This window comes from Schistocerca serialis, chromosome 6, assembly GCF_023864345.2.
Source record: "Schistocerca serialis cubense isolate TAMUIC-IGC-003099 chromosome 6, iqSchSeri2.2, whole genome shotgun sequence".
In the NCBI taxonomy this organism is placed as follows: domain Eukaryota; kingdom Metazoa; phylum Arthropoda; class Insecta; order Orthoptera; family Acrididae; genus Schistocerca; species Schistocerca serialis.
The window spans coordinates 62801855-62825840 of NC_064643.1; the positions used below are offsets into that span (position 1 = coordinate 62801855).

At 41.4% G+C, this 23986-nt stretch overlaps 1 protein-coding gene across 1 annotated transcript in view; it reads right to left on the minus strand.

Moving 5' to 3' along the window:
• Positions 1 to 13359: 13359 nt before the first annotated feature.
• LOC126483951 (zinc finger protein Xfin-like) overlaps positions 13360 to 23986 on the minus strand; it is a 345327-nt gene continuing 334700 nt past the window's right edge. The window contains exons 15-16 of the mRNA XM_050107239.1: positions 18508 to 18662; positions 13360 to 14474 (exon numbers count right to left, since the gene is read on the minus strand). Coding sequence (XP_049963196.1) covers positions 13956 to 14474; positions 18508 to 18662 — 674 coding nt within the window. The 3' untranslated portion in view covers positions 13360 to 13955. The remainder of the gene's footprint in view (positions 14475 to 18507; positions 18663 to 23986) is intronic.

Consider the following 23986-nt stretch of genomic DNA (forward strand, 5'->3'; position numbering starts at 1 on the left):
TGGTTTTCTAATGTTCATTTACAAACAATAATTCATGAATACTGCCCCAGTTTCATTCTCACACCACGTCGAAGATGAGTGATATAGCTGTTAATGTCAGAGGTATTGTAAAACCGCCAAAATTGCTAAAATAGAACCGAGATCCATGGCCTGAAGGCATCACTATCAGATTCTACACCAAATTTGTGGCTGAGCTAGCCCCTCTTTTACCCAAAACATATGATAGGTCCTTCAGACAGAAAACCATGTCCAGTACTTAAAAGAAAGCAGAAGTCATACCTATCTACAAGAAAGGTATAAGCAGTGATACACAAAACTACTACCCAATATCCTTGATATACATTCTTCTTCTTCTTCTTCTTCTTCTTGTTTTGAATAGGCCTACTTTGGACCACACTTCTTCAACTGTTGGGCTTTGATCTTTGCCCAGTACTGTCCCATCCTCTGCCAACATAACTCCTTCCTTTCCTCTGTCCAGGGAGGACCTTTCCTTTGGGGCTCTTATTGAAATCCTCAGGCTTCCTTCAGGGTACGTCTCACAGACTGTCTGTTCTGGAGATCAGTTATTCCCAGTTCTCTAATGTGCTTTTCAGTTTCTGTTAGCCAAGTGGTGTAAACCTTCTTTTTTTGCCAGAAGGTGAACAGACAGTTGGTCAATCTGTTTGGAGGCAATCTTCCAACAGGGCTATAGAAAGCTACTCTTCTTTTCCTTGCAGTCGGAGAACCTCTCAGTATGTTCGTAGAGCTCCGAGTTATGTCGCCTTCTGAGTCCCCATCTTCTTCTACTGGGTCTAGGATCTTCCTGAGGATTCTCCTCCCTCTGACTTACAATTTCTCCATCAGATCTCTTTGGTTCGTGGAAAGACTTTCCATGGCATACAGGGCTTCTGGTCGTATGACTGATGTGTAGTGCTTAAGTTTCACATTGTGACAGGCATTTTTTGTTGTAGGTGTTCATAGTCAGTCGATAGGCTAGTTCCAAATTGTTGACTCTCATGGATAATGATGTTTTTCTGATAAGTTGTGTTCAATCCATTCGTCGAGATACTTAAACTCCTCAGTACTTTTTATGTTTCCTGGTCTAGTAACATCTCTCTGTTAGCTTCTTTGATGTTGGTGAAGAACTCTGCTTTCTCCAGCCGCACTTGAAGACCAACTTTCGCTGTTTTCTGTGGCGGTTTACCCGCATTGTTGCCATTTCAAGAGAGTCAGCAATCAGTGCCATGTCATCTGCAAAAGCCAGGCAATCTACAAACAGTCCTTCATTCTCACAGTCCAGGTAGGCACCACTCTAAACACCCACATTGGTCAGTTCCTTGAGCCATTCTCTCACAACCTTTTCAAGGACATGTTGAAGAGAAGTGGGAGGGTCCATCCCCTTGTCTCACTCCAGTTTTTATCTCGAAGCTTTTTGAGATCTCATCTCTAAATTTGTCCTTGGAATGGGTGTTGGTCAATGTTTCTAGAATGAGTCTCCAGGAACTCCTAGTTGCTGCAATATTTTGTTAAGCATTTCTCTATCAACAGAGTCGTAGGCCTTCCGGAAATTAACAAAGGTGATGACCACCTTATGGTTTCTCATCTTGGAGTATGCCTGTACAGTTTTAAGGTTGAGGATCTGTTCAGCACAGGATTGGGTCTTCCTGAAGCCTCCCTGATATTCTCCCAGTTGACTATCCAGTTGATCTTCTGCTCATGTCAGTAACGCCTTGGAGAGAATTTTGTATGTCACCGGGACAAGAGAAATTCCATGTGAGTTGCTCAGATCAGTAAAATCTCCCTTTTTGTGAAGCAGATGGATCAGATCCATGTTCCAATCAGGTGGTAATTTCTCTGTTTCCCATATATCCTGGATGATCTTGGTGAGCTTGTCCACAGCATTGCTTCCAGCACATTTCCAGAGCTCAGCAATGATAGAGTCCTCTCCTGATGCCTCTTTATTCTGAATGATTTGTCGACCTTCTTCCAATGTCCGGGTTTGGTGTAGTTTGTTTGTAGTTAAAGTCTTCACTGGTTGGATCACAATTGAGTAGGTTTTTAAAGTACTGAGCCAATAGCTTGCTGTTGTCCTTATTAAAAACCAGTTTGCCCTGAGAGTCTCTGAAGTGGAGGCTTGGCGGATTGTACTTTCTGAATGTCTGCTTGAAGGTTCTGTAGAAATCTCTGGAGTTATTCTTAGCAAAGTTCTCCTCAATTTGAGTTAGTTGGTTTTGTGTAAAGGTCTGTTTGGTTCCTTGAATTATCTTGGCTATAAGCTTTCTTTGATCCAAAAAGTTCTCCCAATTTTTCTTGGTTTTCTTACAATTCCACTTCCCCCAGAGTGTCTGTCTTTGGGCTATTGCATTGTCACAATCTTCATTCCACCATGGATGCTTCCTTCTTCTCATCAGGGTGAGTTCATTGGGTGTCTTCACAAAAGTCTCCTTCAGTTGGTCCCCTCTGTTGAAATCTGTACTGTTCAGTCTCTGACTTACTTCTCATCTTTGAATCTGGTTTCCTGTACTGCTGTCAGTACTATATTGTGTTGTGTTAGTGAATCAGCCAGGTGTTTCAATTTAACCACTTTGAGCAGCAAATTAGGGTTAAATGTTGGAAAGAAGCTTTGCCATCTCAGTATGAGTTTATGTCCGGTGACTTCAGGATTCTCTGACTCATCCTCAAGGCATGTTGGTGTGGACTCACCAGAATCCCAACGTCCACTAATGTCACCTTGGGTGACGGTGGATTGGATACCACCTGGGGTAGTGCATTCAGCAAAATTTCCCTCCATGCTCCCAACGTCCACTAATGTCACCTTGGGTGACAGTGGATTGGTTACCACCTGGGTTAGTGCATTCAGTAAAATTTCCCTCCATGATCAGTCGACGATTATTCTTCTTGGGAGAGTAGCAAACCACTGTCCAAGATACTAACAAAGTTGTTAGCTTGAGAGGCTTATTATTCCAGGTTGTCACCCCTAGGCAGGTTGTCTTCACTATGGCTAAGCAGCCCTGTCTACCTCACTCTTTACTTGTGAAAAGGGATGGTAGGAAAAAGGACAAGGCAGGGACAGAATGAGGACAGGAAAATGGGGACAGATAGGACATACATTCATTGTAGAAACTTAGGACATACTCTGAGCTCAAATGTAATAAGCTATCTCAAGCAGAATAACCTCCTCTGTGCCTACCAGCATGCATTCCAAAAACAATGATCATGTGAAACTCAAGTTGTACTTTTCTCATGACGTCCTGAAAGCTATGTTTCAAGGCAGTCAGATAGCTGCACTATTTCTTGACTTCCAAAAAGCATTTCACTCAGTACACTCCTACCCTTATTATCAAAAGTTGTAATATCACCATACGATCATATTTGGTATCAAGCAAAATTTGTGACAGAACTGAGGATTTTTTTTTTATAGGAAGAACGCAGCAAGTTATATGGGATGGACGGTCATCAACAGATGCAGAAGTGACTTTGGGTGTGCCCCAGGGAATTGTGTTGGGACACTTGTTGTTCATCTTCTATGTTAATGATGGTATATTAATGACCTCGTGGACAGTATTAATAGCAGTGGCATAGCGTGGTTGTAAAGGTTGGGGAGACTCTGCAGTTATTATCAGGAGACAAAATAATACAATAAACAATAATTTAAACAAATGAAACAAAATGCATCAAACAACAACAACTACTACAACTGCTACCACCACTGCCACTACCAATAGCACCACCACTAATAATAATAATAATAATAATAATAATAATAACAACTAACTTGTTCGAGAAATGATGGCAAATTTGGAGAACTCCAGCAGCAAGAGAAGAAGCACATATTTTCTTGTACACAAGTGCAATGCACCTGTCTTTTCTTTCCACGAATAAGACTATAACTCGATCTACAAAGATCTGATCACTGGATAGCTCTCCAAGTAGTGTCTTTTCTATTGCTAATGAGCTCAAACATGACAGCCGGGTGTTGGACATTGAATTGCTTAAGTAATTTTTCACTCGTTTAAGAGTACTCATGCTTCACTCACTGCTTGCTGTAGTTGCAGGTAGTGTCAAAACCAAACACAGGAACTTCATTGTTTCTCCATAAACAGAGTCTAAATCATTGTTGACAATGTACTTTCAGAAGATCCTTGGAGATAATCATTTTTTCTCATCAGCCTATATGTTACACAGTTCATTTTCAAGTTGTTCTTGTTTGAAAAAAGGGCACTGTTCTAATAACTGAAGCAGTTTCAACTTTGGGAATTCTTTTTGATAGTTCAGGAAACACTTTTCATTCAAAAGTTCAACAAACTGAATTTGGGGTAAGTTTTGAAATCTTCTTTCCATATGAACAATTTGCAAATCCAGTATCTTGTAAGTTCGTGCCCTCAGAGATGTCTCCATTCAAACACAAGCTGCATTTAATGCATTCATCAATGAATGTTTCCCTTCTTACTTGTCATAAGTTTCTCAAAACAGTTCTTATTTCATCACAGCATGCAGTTATACTGACAGTTTTTGGCTGAAGAACATTAAAGAGATGATCAACATAAACAAAGCATGCTCGGCAGAAGCAAAGCAAGTAGACAAACGTAGGATCGCCCATCCATTGTTTCATTCCCACAGCACAGCTCAAGGATTCTGGGTCCCACTGAGAGTCTGTATCATCAATTATATAATTAAAAACACAAAAAGGCTCTGTGAAATGACTAGATATTGTTGAAACTGCCCTGGAATGAAAGTTCCAGTGAGTATTGCTTGCATGTGGCAGTTTAAATCCTTTCCCAGTTAGAAATACAGTTTGTTTTGATGATTTACTGAAAAACGAATGGAATGCAGTAAGATCACTTACAAACATGCGTACTTGTCGTATGATTTTGGAGGCATGTAACAATACCAAATTCAATTGATGTGCATAACAATGAATAAACAGGGCATAGGGACAGAACTGCTTCACCAATTGTTGTAGTCCTCTTTCTCTGCCAACCATTACTGAAGTGCCATCATATGTTTGACTAACCATTTTTCCTTCCACATTGCATTCCTTCAATACTGCATGAATAATGTTTGACAAACCTTCAGCAGTTTTATCTCCAGAAACATGTAAAATTCAACGAATCTTTCCTCAATTTGTTCTGCAATACAGTATCTGAATATTATACCCACCTGACTCTTGCATGGCATGTCTAATGTTTCATCAGCCTGAATTAAAATGAAATTGCAGTTCTGAATTTCAGCTTTTATTTTCTCATTAACTGCCAGAGTTATCATTTCTATTAGATCATTCTACCTATCTGGAGAAGTTCCTTTAAAGGTGACAGATGGTCTCAGATTAACTGCTCTCCTTGAGCTAGTAAATCCAACAATTCCAGATAGTTACCTTTATTGATGCAGGATTCGTCTTCTCGATGGCCACAAAAGGCTACTTCTTGTTTACAAAGAAATACAACTGCCTGAATAAGAAGAGCCAATACTCTCGTGCTGGATGCAGCTTGTTCATTGTATTTTATTGCTATCAGATGAGCGGCTTCAGAAAGGGCATGCTCAATTCTACTTCTGCCCAATAATTGAAATAATTCTTTGTTCTGTAGGTGGGGTTTTGATATCTGAGGCTTTTGTGCTTTCCTTTCAAAGTAAGTGTGTTTTTGTTTGGCTTCACTTAAAACTACACTAAGTATAGGAGTAGGTCATTTGTCCTTCAATTCACACTTTTTCGTACGTTAATGTAGAAAAAGGCATTTTTAATAAAAATTATATAAGGTGTTCAGTTACTGGCTCACTTATGTTGGTGACACAACGAAAATATGCACCAAAAACACCCAAAGAATGACTACGAACACAAACCGCACATCTGTTCACTTCTGTGTTAAAAGCCAGCATAGAAGCAGCAGAGACTAGTCTCCATACCTGCTAGCAAATGCAGCATACCATCCTTCATGGAAGAGGGGAAGAGGAGGGGAGCCAAGAATGCCACTAAAGTGCAGGCGCACAACCCAGCTAAGGGAAGGGAGGCAGAGACTGAGAGCAGTTGAGTCTCAAGCAGGCAAATACACCAATACTCAGGGTGCAGCGCAGGCTACAAAACTGATGTCTTCGCACATTTAGAGCTCTTATTAGAAAGTTGTTTATATTTTTGTTATGAATTAATATTGCATCTTTTTTAAGCATGAATACAGGGAAGACTAAGTCTCAAAGCCTCCTCTCACACTACGCCAATGATTGATAGTAATCTCTGACTTCTTGCAGATGATGCAGTTATCCATAATGAAGTACTGTCTGAAAGGAGCTACTCATATATTCAATTGGAGCTTGATAAGATTTCGAAGTAGTGCAAATACTGTCAATTTGCTTTAAATAACTGTGCGCTTCACAAAATGAAAATACATAGTATCCTATGACTCTAATATCAGTGAGTCAAAGCTGGAATCTATCAACACTCAGTAATAGGTTTATACACTCAGAAATAGGTTTATTGGTAGAATATTAGGTGCCATCAGTCTACAAAGAAGACTGGTTCCAAATCACTTGTGCGACCCATCCTAGAATATTGCTCAAGTGTGTAGAACCCGTACCAAATGGGACTGACAGGGGATATTGAACATATACAGAGAAGTGCAGCATGAATGGTTAGAGGTTTATCGAACCCATGGGAGATTGTAATAGAGATGATGATGAAACTGAATTGGTAGGCACATGAGGATAGGTGCAAACTGCCCTGAAAATCCTACTTACCAAGTTCCAAGAACCAGCTTTAATTAATCGCTCTGGTAACATACAACTACCCCCCCCCCCCCCCCCCCCCCCATGTATCGCTCTCATAGGGATCACGAGGACAAGATTAGATTACAGTAAACACCCTATTTTAGGTTTTCGTGTGGTCCACACCTAAAAAATGCAAAATTGAGGAAAATGTTAAAGCCCCCAAAATACGAACAAAGACATTGGAATTTGCATACATGATTCAAAATCGTAATCCTCTCCAATACATTATATTTAATCTGTATACATGAAGGAAATTAAATGTACAATACAATAATTTGTGGTAATGAGTGTCATCAGTTCTTAAAAATCACTAATGTGTACCAGTAAATAAAAACTAGTCAAAAACTTGAAATTGGTATCTGGGTAAACAGTAATAAAGCCATTTTTTGACATGGGATGACCATAAATTATGTGTCAAAACACGTGTTTTGGGTGATCTTTCCTTTGTGCTCACCCAGAAAAACGGAAAAATGGATGAAAATGGTGAATTGAAATGAAAGCTTTGAAGCACAGTGAAAGGCGTCAGAACCTAATATGTGAGGTGTGTGTTTGTCTTCTCTGTATGAGAGAGACAGAGAGAGAGAGAGAGAGAGAGAGAGAGAGAGAGAGACATGAAAAAAAATGAGTTTGCTTCCCAAATGACATTACAAGCTTATTAGAAGTCAGCTAAGTGAATTTCTGTACACTGTGTAAAATTAAAATTTAAAGGAAAGCTCAGGCACCACAGCTTTGCTTCATGCCTCCTATCACTGCTGACAATCCTTATGAGCTACAGTGTGTGGTGAAAAGTAAATATGTGAGTAGTGTATGTAGTTGTTGCAACTGTATTGTATCAGATTTGAACACAAAAGTCTTTAAAACATGCTATCACAAAACTCTTGTTCTATTTCCAGGTGACATCTCTCCCGAACCACATTACCTGCATGAAAAGTATATTTTCAGAACTCCACAAAATGCTTTCACCCTTACTTGCACTCCTGCCATTAAAGGACCACTCCCTCTCACCACACATCCAGCAGGCAAGCTCATTTTATGTGTTTTTGTGTGGTGCGGGGGCTGGACTAGCTGTTAGGTGACATAACTAGTCCCTTCGAATAAGATCTCACTTGCCATCAATGGCCAATGTTTCCTTGATTCTGAGAGATCATTTTCTTTGAGATTTAGTGTTTGTATTTAAAAGGTTGATGATTGGTCTTGTTGCTGAATACAGTACATCAGAAATACATGCAAATGAGACTGAGTTATAAGTGGCACAAGGCAAGGCAGTGGCTGGGCCCCTTCATCACATATTGGCTCGGTCCAGTACACTTCACAGCAACTGTCCTGTTTTTCCATTGCAGCTGCAACCTAGCAGTAGTTGTATCATAATTGTGCTGTGAAGTTAAACGTTGCAACTTCTGTTGGCAATGCCAATCGTCGATTATGTCAGCAATTCCTCTCTCATGTTTCCCCTTTCTGCAATGGCCAAAAATATTCCCCTAACTCCGCCACAACCCGCGGTGCCAACCAGCGGTCTTTTGCACCACTTATACCTCGTTCAGTCACATCAAATGTCAATAGGAAGAAAATGGGACAAAGTCAAGCGAGACACTGAGTAAAAACGAAGATTTGAGGAAAACCTTACTAGGAAGAACAGTAAGATTGGGGAATTTTTAGCAATGACTTTATGGGTTTTTCACAGGGGCTACAAATTTATGGCGAAGAATCATGAAAACTGTTATAGAGGAGAACATAAAATCAAAGTTCCACTGTAATTACAACACACACAGAGGCATTTAAACAGTTATTCTTCCTGCACTCCATGTGTGGCTGGAACAGGAATAAGCTCTACTAACTGGTATAGTAGAACGTACTCTCTCCCATGCACTTCACAGTGGTTTGCACAGCACGTGTGTACATGATGATTTCCTACCACTGCACACAAAAATAAATATGCAGCACCTGTATTTAGAACAAGAAGCATGAAATGAGTTTGGAAAAAGAAACCACCACCGAATCTGATACACCCATCATCCAAAGTGGAAATTAAATGGAGTTTTTTGACAATAGCATAACCCCAAAGACAAGTGGTGACAAAGCTACTGTAAAAACTATTACATACTTCATGCATTCTAAGGGAAAAATACAGACCAATAATTCTGAGTGGCATCACGCTTGCAAAAGGCATGTACATTTGTTCGTCTGAGGAGCAATGTCTTGGTAAGCAATTTTTCTGTCATGTAAAAAGAAAAAAGTATGAACTTACATAGCATCTTATTAGGGCTGCAGTATCACTATAACTCAAAGATATTTCAGTTTAAGGTCTTCTGTATTACTAGTTTTACACTGTGTATATCTTGCATAAATGTGCCACATTTCAGCCATCAGAATTTGCAGAAGATGCCAGGAAAACTACGTAACCAGATAATACGAATACAGGAACAGTTTGTTTTCCTTCTTCCTCCATTTCTTTTAGACACTTTTCTATCATTGGTGTTTTTATGTTTGCTTGTCTTATACCTTCACTTCACACTCTGTCTCTTAGCATTAGTCCAAGAAGTGATTCAGAAACCTCATCTCAGCTGTTTCATTCTTCATTCATCTCCTTTTCCTTACGATCCTGTTTTCATTATCGTAGAGAAGAGCAGGCTTAGCCATCACAATGTGTAGTCTTGGTGTTATCTCTTTCCTCATAGTTATACTAACATACAAAAGTATGCAGTCATTTACAGTATTATATTTCTGTATATTTTGAATATCATCTGAATTAGTTTTGTATATTGATATCTCTTCCCTATTATATTTAAATGAATTTATCTGTTCCATTATTTAATTGTTCATCATCACTGTTTTTTTTCTCCCCTCTACTTATGTGTTTCCCATCCACTGCTATTACTTTTGTTTTATTTACTGATACAGTATAACCATTCCATAAGTTTGTAAAATGTTACTCAATTTATACACATTTTCTTGTAAAGAACTTTCACTGTCTGCTAGGAAAACTTTGTCGTCTGCAAATAAAATACTGTTAGTAAATTTGTTCCTTCTGAGATCAATCTACTTGGGGATTTTAAAACTCTATTTTTTAGGACTTATTTGATGTATTTAACAGAAAGAATTGTTTGCATTAAGTTTTATCTTCACTTCTTCCTTTGCTTACTATCCAAACCAATCGTCTGTGGTACTTCTGTTTTAATCATCATCACCGCCACCACCACCACCACTGGTATCATTATCTTAGATGTCCATTCACCTAACCAAGGAGAGGTGAGAAAAGAGGCAGTTTATTCCTGCATACGAGCAGCAATGAAATTTATGATCTTGGTTGTCAAAAGTATTTTGGAGTTTCTTTTGATGTCCAAGGGTGTGGTTATGGTGGGACATGAAAATGCAGCTGTTTTTCCATTTACATAGTGAATTTTGCATCTGTACTGATGTGACAATATGACAATATTTTCCTTCAACTCTTGGTTTTAAACACATCATTGGCCCACTGCTCTCTCACTGGCAGCAGCTGAGACATACACTGTGGTTTCAGTTGCCTGAGACTGCGGTCATGTGTGTGTGTGTGTGTGTGTGTGTGTGTGTGTGTGTGTGTGGGTGCGCAAGTGACAAGTGAGCGTTGTGAGTGTCTACATCTATCATTGACAAAGGCCTTAATGGCCAAAAGTCTTTATTTATTTGTGACAGTCTTTTTTTTTTTTTTGCGCCTATCTGTGACTCAGCATCTCCACTATATGGTGAGCAGCAACTTTCCTTTTCATAATATTGTTACATTCCATCCTGGATTTTCCACTGTTTAACAAGTACTGATACTTTTGTGACATCTTTCTCCAATCAAAACAGTTAGCAATAATTAATTGTTAAAAAAGAACAGTATCTATGCAATGCAAGGAGGTTAGAGTAAGTTCTAAGCTCCTTGATCCTCAGTGACACCACAGACACAACAGCGGCCAGTATTAGCTCCATGTTATGTGGAAGACAAACAATAGTTCGCTGTGGCACATGCTTGTCTCACACGATTTGTGTGTGTGAGTGTGTGTGTTTCAAAAACCTGTGGAAGAAAGAATTAAATAATTTAATAATAATCCATTAAAATAAATCATAGTCAAATCAGACATTGCCTGTGACAGCACCAGTGGCAAAAGTACAAACGCCAGTGTCAGCAATTTTGTAATACTACACAACCTTTCCAAGTTCTTTAAAATAAAAATCTTCATGTGACCTTCAACTTTAAATGTAAGATGACCCTGATAATAATACCTATAATAATTTATTACACAATGTGAAGACACAGTTTAATTTGCAGGTGTAAGACCACCCTGTGTTTTTTGAATGATAAGTTTGTGAAAAAACCCCATTTACGATTGGGTAAACATGGTATTATTTCCACTTCCAGATTCATTGATTTGTGTTAGGGCTGTACGACTCTGGGCAGTCTTGTACTCTCTTATTACAGCATACTATGTAATTTGCCAATTTGCTGTATCTGAACTACTGAAGCAAGCAGCTGTAAATTATTTTTCTAGCGCAATGCCTATTTTTGATAATTTAAGTTCATTTCTACTCATATCACACTTGTTGAACATCAGCTAAGTGTAACTCATGAATTTGCATTTAATCTGAAATATCAGAATGGTTTTGAAATATAGCTTACACTAATTCTGTCTACCTCTGAGAGTTTATACCTCGCTTTTATTTACATACATATATTTGCTCTGCAATTCAGCTTTCTTGAGAAGATCACCATATACTGAAATATAGCGAAACCCCTAGTTTATGTTTTCATGTGACCCAGACTTAAAAAACGCAAAACTGAGGAAAATGCAGAATTTAGGAAAATGTTAAAATCCTCCAAAATATGAGCAAAAACACTTGTAATTGGCATAGACAATTAAAAATTGCAGTCTTCTCCAATACGTTGTATAAAACGTGTCTGTGAATGAAATTAAATGTACAATACAATGTTTATACATTAATTTGTGGTAATGAGTTTCATCAGTTCTTAGAAAATCACAAATGCGAAATTGGTATCTGGGTACAAGGTAATGAAACTGTTTTCCAATGTGCTATGACCACAAATTATATGTTTTGACATATCATCCTTTGCGCTCACCCAGAAAAAAATGAAAAATTGATGAATATGTTGAATTAAACCAAAAACACCACAGCAGCTAAGTGGTTAAACCATAAGCATACATGCAGACATCTGCTTAACAAAAAACTTTATCACCATTACTGGTATTGTTTAATGCTTTTCTTACGAGCCGCACTTCATATGCTTAGCACAGTTAAAGTGTTATTTTAGGCTTGATGAGAGAAGCAGATATGAAAAAAAAGAGTTTACTACCCCACTTCACACTACAAGCTTCTTAGAAGTTGGCTCAGTGAATTTCTGTACACTGTATAAAATGTAAATTTGCCCTCTATCACTGGTGCCATTCTTTATGATCCACAGCATGTGGTGTGTGCAGTGCAAAGTACATACATGAGTAGTGTATGTAGTTGTTGCAACCGTATCATGTCAGATTTGAACAGGAAAGTCTTTAAAATGTGCTACTGCAAAACCCTTCTTCTATTTCCGTGTGACACCTCTTTCATAGCACGTCATCTGCACGAAAAGTATATTTTCAGCACTTCACAAAATGCTTTCACCTCTGCATGCACTCCTGTCACTGAGGGGATACTCCCCCTCTCCAAACATCCATTAGGCGAGCTCATTTTATGTGCGTCAGTGTGGCATGGTGGCTGGGCTGGCTATTGGGTTACCTAACAAGTCACCAGCCAATAAGAGTTCACTAGCCGGAAATGGGCAATGTTTCCTCAATTATGACTGAGCATATTCTTCATGACTAAGTGTTTGAATGTAAAAGGTTGACCATTGATATTGTTGCTGAATACAGTACATCAGAAATACATGCAAAAAGACGAGACTAAGTTATAAGTGGCACAAGAAAAGGTGGTTGCTGGGCCCCTTTGTCACATATCGGCTTGGTCCCGAGCACTTCATGTCAACTGTCTTGTTTTTCCACTACTGCTGCAACCTAGCTGTAGTTGTATCATAATTGTGAAGCTAAATATTGCACATTGTGTTGGCAACACCGCTCGTGGATTACGTCAGCATTTCCTCTCACACATCTCCCCTCTCCACAATGGCCTAAAATATTCCTATCATGCGTGGTGTGAACCATCTGTCTTTTGTGCCACTTGTAACTCACTCTGGAACACCAAATGTCAATAGGAAGGAAACGGGATGAAGTCAGGCGAGACATTCAGTAAGAACTTAGAGTTAAGGTAAACCTTACTAGGAAGAAATGTAAAATCGGGGAATTTTTAGCATTGATCATATGGGTTTTACACAAGGGCTATGAATTTATGGTTCAGAATCGTGAAAAATGTAAAATCGAAGCTCCACTGTATTTGTATACAAATGTTTAAGTAGTTGGAGTGCCATTATAAAATAATATAAATAATCTTAAAGACAAGAAATGAAAGGAAAGAAAAAGTGCAACCAAAGAAACAAGAAGAATGTTGCAGAAAGCATTTCAGAGATGTTCAATAGTTGGACAGTTAAAATTTTTAATTTTCATTTACAAATAAATTAGCTTTGTAATATAACAGTCTTTGGGAATGTGTCACATATGTTTATCTACGTTGATATTACATTACAAAATGTTACATTAAATTTTATTGTTATTATTCAGTAACAAAATATACATAAAGTATGTTAATATATGCATATGTGTATATAAAAGCTTGTACAAATTATCACAGGATCAGAATGAAGCTTTTACAGCTGTGTCACAATTAAACACCTTTTGAAAGGCAATAATTATAAATACACCATACACTTGTGAACAACACACAAAACTGAGATATTCATTACAAAAAACTGGACTTCCTACAGTCTCTCTTAAGTTGGCAATTCTAACATAGTCAATAATTTCATTTGTAGTTCATATGGCTGCACCAACACACCAAGAGATGCCTCTACTCTAGAGATAAAAAAGTATTCTGAGAATAATTTCTATAAACATGTACGGAATTTATCTTTCTTATCTGTCAGTGCGCAGAATAAGATGCAGCCATCACTTTAACTACCAGTAACAGATAAAAAAGGTCTTGTTCATAATGCCTTGTGACAGTGAAGAAACATTTGAGTTTTCCCAACAGATTCAGGATGTCTGATGTGTAGTTACTTCACCTATGACCAAAATCCACACCTGGAAACAAGTAACAGCCTACTTATCTGTCGAGTTCTGGGAACTCTTAGTGATCTTTAGTGCTGGAATGTTTTCCACACAGTCTTTTCTTCTTGTCGGACATATATTTTCACACTCAGAATTTCTTAAGTTATCTAAATTGTTTGACTCTGAAGGAACAGAGTTTGTTTCTTCTGATGGATATATTATACACACATGTTTCTCCTCAGACGTGTTTCCAACAGTGTCAGCTCCACTTACAGAGACAGGAACTACAATAATTTCAATTGTGGACACACTATCTTTACACATATTATTGACATTCCTTGAAATGGTATTACACTGATGATGAATGTTTGGGACTTCAAATGAAGCCCTCATTTTGGAATTTTTCCTTGTTCCTTTTGGTTTCGACACGGCCACTTTTTGTTTTTTAATTTCATCTTCATTATTTTGATTACTGTTATCAGTTGTATTAATTGCAGAACTTTTTGATGAATCTTCAGGGTACGCACTGGTGGATGCTTGTGAAGGCTGCAGTATCTTGCTCCTGACAACCTGTAACAATATTAGTGGAAACTGAGTAATTTTAGTGCTGACTGCATAAAAAAGGAACATTTCATTCAGAAATTTGTTAGACTGAAAGAGAAAGAGGAACTGGGTATTGACGCACATCAATTCCACACCTGTGATCTGGGCATCCAGTTCTAAGGTGAGCCGCCAAAGTCAGCAGATGCTAGAACCATCAGAGGCCGCCACTTACGGATGCGTGCTCAGCCTCTCCTCCCTGCACTCTAACGGCCAGCCGATGGCTTACAGGGTCAGCCCCAGCCAGCTTTCCTCTCAGTTACGTGTTGACATTCTGAGTAGTGTTGTCAGACTACTATTGTAGCCACTCTTTGGCAAGTGGCTTCTTGTAACAAGTTGTTTCTGAAAGTAATATAGTGTTGTTCCCTTCACTGTTTGTGTATTCTTTTGGTCAGAACACAAAGGTGATGAGTAGGGTCACATTTTCACTGTTTTTTGTTGTGCGGTTGCTTTCCGCACGTTGTCGTGACATGGAGGCTCTCCTTCAAGCATTGGTGCAACAAAAGATGGAACTTCTTACAGTCATGCAACAGTCTGTGCCGGCATCACTCTCTCAACATTTGTCTCCAGCTCACTTTCCCTTTCTGTTACTGCCATTTAATGAGGCAGCAGAAGACTGGGAAGCATATGAACACGGTCTACAGCAACATTTCCGCATTTTCCCTTTTACGGATGTGGAGGTATCTCGTGTACTGTTTTTGTCATGTGTTTCTTCCACCTTGTATCAGTTATTGCAGCTCTTGGCCCCATTGCAGGAACCTTCACTGTTGTCGTTTGACAACTTATGTTTGTTGTTATCTTCCCACTATTGGCACTGCATGCACATCGTGGGTGCTACGATCGAATTCTACCAATGCAAGAAGCAGCCCCGTCAGTCTTATCGTGCCTGGACCGGTGCCCTCCACAGCCTTAGTCGCAAAACGTGTTTTGTCACAGCCAAGTCAAAAGAGTCACATGTGGATGTCATGGTTCACGATGTTAACATCCACTCTGACCCGGATGAGGAAGTCTGACAACAGATCCTCCAATTATAGAATCCCTCCCTCGAAAATGTTTTGTCGATGGCCCAGTTGTATGAGGCTCAAATGCCACTGGCCAGCAGCTGGAAGCCCAGTGCAATGTCGTGGTGGTACAGCAGGGTGGCCTGAACACATCTGGGGAGGGCGACATCAGAGTGATGCAAGCCAACTACTCTGGCGGCTTCCACACAGCATGTGAACAGTGTTCCAGCTGCTGCTCCCTGTTGCCCTTGTTGCATCTTGTTATGGACAATATGACAGATCGGTGTCACAAATATTAGTCTGTCTGTTGGAAGTGTGGAAAAAAAGGCCAAACTGCAGCAGCCTTCCACTCAACTTCACACAATGCAGTATCATGGGCTATGAATATGGATATCCAGGAAGTGTCTTCATCAGAGCCAGTTCCCCATGAGGATTCCAACAAATCTTTTATTGAGGTTTTGGTTTCCTCATTATAGCTATGCCTAGGGGTAGATACCGAGGTAACAGTTTCCCTGCTTAATACCGAAACACATTCACACCTTGGCTCACTGCCACTGTTGCCGGTAAACAGCTGTCTCCGGGGATATGGTAAACAGCAAAGCCCCTTGCTTGGTCAGTTCACAGCCAAAGTTACCTATGAATCAGTGACTTCAGCTGTTAGCTTTATTGTCATCCATGATGTTAGCTCAACAAGTCTTTTCAGTTATAATTCTTCTCAGTCACAGATTCCATACAGTTGGTGCTGGCCAAAGTCCCCTGTCAATCGTTGGAATCTCTGTGCTCAGAATTTCAGAGTATCTTTGTGGAAGGCCTAGGGTGTGCCACAGACTTTAGAGCCAATACAACCTTGAAGCAGTCAGCTTTCCTAGATTTTTTATGCTAGGCAGGTTTCTATAGCTTTACACCCCCCAACTCAATGTGGAGCTGGAGCAGCTCACCTCTCTTGGGGCTCTGCTTGCCATTTCCTCTAGTGGATGACCCACACTCCTTATCATCGTGAAGAGATCCTCTGGTAGCTCTGACTCTGCGGCAATTTTAAGGTTACCGCGAATTCACAGCCTGTCAATACATCCCCACTGCCACGTCTGGACGAACTGTTCACACACTTAGCAGGGGTCTGTTCTTCTCTAAATTTGATCTTTCCTAAGCATATCAGTTACTCATGGATGAGGAGTCGACAATTGATGTTTGGGCTGGCAAATCAACTGCAGTTTTTCAATACTACCACTATTCCACAATGTTTCAGCTACCTGGATGACACTGTCATTTCCAGATATACCTGCACAATCTCATGGTCCTTTTTCAAAAACTCTGGGCCTTGGGTCTGTATTTCAATCCGTAGAAGCCCAAATTTTTCCAACCATCTCGAGTATCTGGGACACATCATCTCGCAGCAGGATGCCCAACCCATGGAGTGTCTGGTCAGTGTGTGGTCATGCATTCGTATAATCGTTCCCCTCCCTTTCAACCCCCCCCCCCCCCCCCCCGGCCCCCCAATCTAATATGGAAGCTGAGCACTTTGTGTGTACCTTTAAGACTCAGCCGAGCAGGTGTTACAGTTTTTCTGGCTGCCTTCTGGATGACTCCAATTGGTTTCCTTAATCCTGCCAAGCTTCTCCACCAGTGTAAGCCGTAGACGCTGCACAACCTCCTCAGTCTGGGATCCACCCCACCATCATGTTCTGCCATATTGAGTTTTCTGCCAAGGAATGGCAATCTGGCTACGTCATTTGCTCGGTCTCCACCTGTTTGCCAATTGCCATTGTGAATCAGAATGGATGCTGCATCTACGTCTTGTGGACTGGAAAGTGGAAGGTCTGGTGTCATCAAAATCAGCTTTGAGTCTGGTTGGGTACCCACTCCCCTGTCCTGGCCACACCATTACGTTCATTGGTGCCTGATTGAAGGTGTGGCCTACCTGGCGATGTTTCTGCTTGTGTCAGTGCCTCTGCCTGCTGAGCCAATCTATGACTTTACATCCTCTGGCAGAAGTTCCAGTGGCCCTCCAGCTTGTGGACATTTCCCCTGCCAGTTGTAAGTCTCCAGTGGGGCCTCAACCTGTAACAGAGCCTACTCTACCTTCCACACTTCCATCGGATCTCACCAGGGATTCTGGCTAAGATTGTACATTACTGGTAATATCATCTCATTGTTGGGGCACTCCTCTTGTTGGGCACTTCCGCCTATATTCTAAGATCTCCTGTAACTGAGAGTTGCTCTACACTCTCACTTCTGAGGCCTCTGTGGATGTGGACACCGTCTAGACATCCATGCTGTCTTCACATTGTGGCTGTCCACACCTTGCCTGGGGATCAGCAGTGCTTCGCCCCAAGGGGAGGGGGCGCAATGACCTGCATCAATTCCATACCCGTGATAGGGGTGCGCAGATGTAAGGCGCGCCACAGAAGTTGCCAGATGCTAGAACCACCAAGGGCTGCTGCACATGGATGTGTGTGCAGCCTCTCCTCCGTGCACTCTACTGGCTGGCCAAAAGCTTATTGAGTTGGGCCCAGCCAGCCTCACTCACTCACTCACAGTTATATGTTGACCTTATGACCAGTGTTATCGAACCAGTATTGTAGCCACTTTATGGCAACTGCCTTCATGTAACCAGTTGATTCTAGAAGTAATAAACTGTTGTGCCCATCACTGTGTGTTACTGTGGTCAGAACAGGTAGTACTTACTTTTATGATGCACATTTCCCAATAGAGGCAACAGAAAAACACAAACATACTTTTTTACTTTAACTATAGAGGTAAGTACCTTTCAATCCAAAAGATCTAAATTATTCATTGATGTAACTGCACTGAAGCTACCAAACGATACAATTTGACAAGAATTATTTCTCTGCTGTTGGCCTCCATTACCACCATGATTTTCAAACAACATGAAATAATATGTCGCAGTCCAAAAACATTCTCTCTCAAAAATCTTAAAGGATAAATTATTCAAAAAATAGTACAGTGAGACACGTAAAAAAAGAGGAGGATTAAATACTTACAATTCCACAATCAACACACTTCCGTTTTCGGTCTTTATGACAATGTAGCTTTTCATGTTCTTTAAGTTGAGATGGTCTCAAGAAGGTTTTGCTACAATTTTTACAACGGATTGGTTTTGCAGCAGTGTGTGTCAATATATGCCGCTTCAATTTATCTGTAAATTGGAATAAAACTTTATAATTCATGATTCTGCCTAACAGACAATAATATAAACAATAAATTTAAGGGTAACAGAATTCAAAGACATAGAACATTTCGCCCTCACATTTACAAGTGATGAAATGGGGAAAGACATGTAAAATTAATAATTGCTACTTAGTCTTTAAAACCTTTGTTCTTCTTCATAGGAGGAAATGTGAACACACACATTTTGGCATTATACACTCCTGGAAATTGAAATAAGAACACCGTGAATTCATTGTCCCAGGAAGGGGAAACTTTATTGACACATTCCTGGGGTCAGATACAACACATGATCACACTGACAGAACCACAGGCACATAGACACAGGCAACAGAGCATGCACAATGTCGGCACTAGTACAGTGTATATCCACCTTTCGCAGCAATGCAGGCTGCTATTCTCCCATGGAGACGATCGTAGAGATGCTGGATGTAGTCCTGTGGAACGGCTTGCCATGCCATTTCCACCTGGCGCCTCAGTTGGACCAGCGTTCGTGCTGGACGTGCAGACCGCGTGAGACGACGCTTCATCCAGTCCCAAACATGCTCAATGGGGGACAGATCCGAAGATCTTGCTGGCCAGGGTAGTTGACTTACACCTTCTAGAGCACGTTGGGTGGCACGGGATACATGCGGACGTGCATTGTCCTGTTGGAACAGCAAGTTCCCTTGCCGGTCTAGGAATGGTAGAACGATGGGTTAGATGACGGTTTGGATGTACCGTGCACTATTCAGTGTCCCCTCGACGATCACCAGTGGTGTACGGCCAGTGTAGGAGATCGCTCCCCACACCATGATGCCGGGTGTTGGCCCTGTGTGCCTCGGTCGTATGCAGTCCTGATTGTGGCGCTCACCTGCACGGCGCCAAACACGCATACGACCATCATTGGCACCAAGGCAGAAGCGACTCTCATCGCTGAAGACGACACGTCTCCATTCGTCCCTCCATTCACGCCTGTCGCGACACCACTGGAGGCGGGCTGCACGATGTTGGGGCGTGAGCGGAAGACGGCCTAACGGTGTGCAGGACTGTAGCCCAGCTTCATGGAGACGGTTGCGAATGGTCCTCGCCGATACCCCAGGAGCAACAGCGTCCCTAATTTGCTGGGAAGTGGCGGTGCGGTCCCCTACGGCACTGCGTAGGATCCTACGGTCTTGGCATGCATCCGTGCGTCGCTGCGGTCCGGTCCCAGGTCGACGGGCACGTGCACCTTCCGCCGACCACTGGCGACAACATCGATGTACTGTGGAGACCTCACGCCCCACGTGTTGAGCAATTCGGCGGTACGTCCACCCGGCCTCCCGCATGCCCACTATATGCCCTCGCTCAAAGTCCGTCAACTGCACATACTGTTCACGTCCACGCTGTCGCGGCATGCTACCAGTGTTAAAGACTGCGATGGAGCTCCGTATGCCACGGCAAACTGGCTGACACTGAAGGCGGCGGTGCACAAATGCTGCGCAGCTAGCGCCATTCGACGGCCAACACCGCGGTTCCTGGTGTGTCCGCTGTGCCGTGCGTGTGATCATTGCTTGTACAGCCCTCTCGCAGTGACCGGAGCAAGTATGGTGGGTCTGACACACCGGTGTCAATGTGTTCTTTTTTCCATTTCCAGGAGTGTAGAATGTGTGAATAACAATAAATTCGGATGTTTGCATCTTGAGAAGAACTGAAATTCAAAAACTGAAGCAGTCATTGCAATATAAATCACCACCTCTTTCTTAGAACTGTCTCTTCCATTGCATTTATTCACAAAGAAAACTTGGAAAGTGAACTGAAGTTCACAGAAAAGAAATAAAAATAGTGACATTTGCTGGTGATACTGTAATTCTGTCACAGTTGGTTAAGGACTTGGAAAATATGCCAAGAAGATGCTGGCAGAATTAGTGGTAAATGAGACACTGAAAGTAATTGACAAGTTTTGCCATATGGGTAGGAAATAACTGATGATGGCAGAAGTAAAGAGGATATAAAATGCAGACTGTAAATACCAAGAAAAAGAAAAGCCATCGCTGGTACAGAATGCAAACTGAAGAATTAGAAAGTCTTTCTGAAAGCACTTGTCTGGAGTACAGCAATGTATGGACAATAAACAGGGCAGGCAGTATGAGAAAAGAAGCTTTTGAAATTTGTTACTACAAATAATGCTGAAGAGTAGATGGTTAACTAATAATGCTGAAGATTAGATGGTTAGATAATTAATAAAGAGATAATGAATTGGATCAATGTGAAAAGAAATCTGTAGTACAACTTGATTAAAAGAAGAGATAGGTTGACAAGACACTTTCTGAGTCATCAAGGATTGGTTGATTCGATAATGGATGTATATGTGTAGGGCAAAAATTTTAAATGGGAGACTTGAGCACAATTACTGTAAGCAAGTTGAATTGGGTGTAGGTTTCATGGAGCAACGATGAGACTTGCACTGGACAGAAAAGTGTAGATCTCCTTAGTTTGTTAATTATTTGCACGCTCTGTGGATCATAATAGCAACGCTCAGTACTATATGCAGTGTGTCAGTTTTACAACTTCACTACATCTTCTCAGCAGAATGTATGGCAATGTGCTAAGCATTTATATGATTTATCTCCTGGAGGAGATGAGTCCTGAGGGTTCTGTTACGTGCACCATCACTGGTAAATGCTACTATAGTCTTCTGCGCTCCAACATAATTCCTACCCTACAAGGGTGTGCCCTTCAAGAGTGTGGATAGGATCGTTTTTATGCAAAATGATGCTCCTCTGCACATTGCACAGGCAGTGAAGCAGATACTGCAGAGGCATTTCAGAAATGCTAGAATTATCAGCCCTCAGTTCACAACAGTCTGGGCATCCGGATCACCTGATCTTAATCCGTCTGACATCTGGCTGTGGGGTTATTAGAAATATGTTGTGTTCGCTGCTTCAGTTATGAAAGTAGCTGAACTGAAGGCAAGCACTGTGCAACACACTTCGAACATGACCCTGAGACATTCCAATCTGTTGTGGAACATGTTTTTTTCTCGATTTCATCTTGTGGGAGAAAACAGCACAGAGCATACTGAAAATTTCTTGCACCACTACCATGACAATGAGAAACCAATTTCATTTTACTTTTTATGAAGTTTTTGGCCTCAGAGAATTAAAAACCATTTTTTACCATCTGACGTGGTACATTTTTGCTGTGGTGGATGGGCTTACCTAACCAACAGTGCCACGACTGTTGACTGCCTAACTTGTGCAGTCATGCACACTGAACAGTATGGATGGTGCATTGTGCAACTCAAACCACTAATATGTCATTTGTAGCTGACGTCATTTATGTTAAGATACACCATCTATTAGTAACATTTTCATACCCCCTCCCCAAAAAATCAGTAATATGCTATTTAAATTTGACATCATTCTGAGCAGTGGTTCTCTTTCTACAGGTTTTTTTTTTTTTTTAACTGAAACTTTAATTATGGGATCCCTGAATACTGCAGGGAGAGTTCCCATCTGTGCATTTCAGAAAAGCTGATATTGGCAGGAAGTATGTAAATGGTGGAGACTGTGAAACAGTCACTGCAGTGACTGTTGGGCAGTACGTTCCGCACCTGGTGTTCGTGCTGTTTCTTGGCCACAGTCTGTCAGTGGCCATTCATTCAGACTGACAGCTTGTTAACTATCATGCTCATGTAGAGAGTAGCACAGTTGTTACAGCTTAGTCAGTAGATCACATTGGGTGCTCTCATAGGTAGCCCTGTCTCTGATGAGATATGAGATGCTTGTGACTGGACTGGAGTAGGTGATGATGGAAGTATGTGAAGGACAGGTGTATTGCAGGAATATGGGTCTTGAAGCAAGAGGTATGGAGCAAGGGTGGTGTAGTGATGGCAAGGATATTCCTCATTTCACCACACAGCAAGAGGTTCTTGAGGGCCTGGCAGAGAATGTGATTCAGTTATTCTAATCCTGGGTGGTACTGAGTCATGAGAGGAGAGCTCCTTCAAGCTGGATATGTGTGTGTGTGTGTGTGTGTGTGTGTGTGGGTGGGTGTGTGTGACAAAATGGCAGTATTTACAGTGGCTGGTACGTCTGATAAAGTTGCAGGTACTGATGTAGCCATCCTCGAGGTGGAGGCCAACATTGAGAAAGGTATCTTGCTGGGTTGGTGGAGACCAGGTGAAGTATATTGGGAAAAGGTGTTGAAGTTCTTGTGGGATGTACATACTGTGCCCACACAATCGGTCCAGATCAAGAAGATGTCATCAATGAATCTGAACCAGGTGACAGGTTCAAAATTCGGGTTCATTAGGAAGGATTCCTATAGATGGCCCATGATCAGGTTGGCATACGATGGTGCCATGCACATGCCCATTGACATAGCACCTAGACATAGCACCTATCTGTTTGTAGGTAATGCCTTCAGAGGAGAAGTAACTGTGGCTGAGGATAGTGTCCTGGTAACCAGAAAGGAGGTTGCAGGTTGGAAGTCAGTCAGACACTGGAAAAGAAAGTGTACAATAGTGGCAAGACCTTGAGCATTGGGGGGTGTCAGTGTAGAGGGTAGTGGCACCAACAGTGATGAGCAGCGCACTTTTTGCCTAATAGGATGAAGTGTTGCTCCATGAGAAAAGAGACTCACTCTGTGGGGACACAGTAAGCAGCCACAATGGGGCATCTCAGTTGGGTGGGAGCATGTAGAAGGTAGGACTGCTGTGAGGGGTGAGGGGGTGGGGGAGGGAGGGAGGGAGGGAGGAGAGCGAGGCGGGGGGGGCGGTTCTGGGATAGACCTAAGGATCTGAGGTGGGACTGGAGATCCTGCTGGATTTCTGAAATGAGGTCACTTGAGAGTGTTTGTAGGTAGACGTATCTGACAACTGCCAGAGTCCTACAGCAGGTAATGCCTGCAGTTCATAACCTCAGTTAGCCTTTTTCAGCACAGCAGGTAGGCTCGCATGGTTGGGACCAGCTCTTAGGTGTTGGATTACAGTTCTTTCTGCAGATGTAAAGTTGGTGCCCATGTTGAGAAATTTAGCAACGCACAAGGTTAAGAAATTCTGGAATGTTAACAGGGGTGATCTGTGGGCAGTGGGGGTGAATCACAATTTGATAGACGAGTGAGATGAGACAAGCTCGGCACAGTATTGATTTTGGTAGGGTTGGTGTCAAAAATGTGTTTCCACTGTTGGGACAGGGAGGAGAAGAAGAGAGGGTTTTTAAGGAGACCAGCAAGATTGAATCTGGGAGTGAGGCAAAAGGTAAGGCCTTTGGAAAGGACAGTTACTTCTGTGGGACTAAGGCTTTTGGAGGAAAGTTTCATGACTGTGTTTCG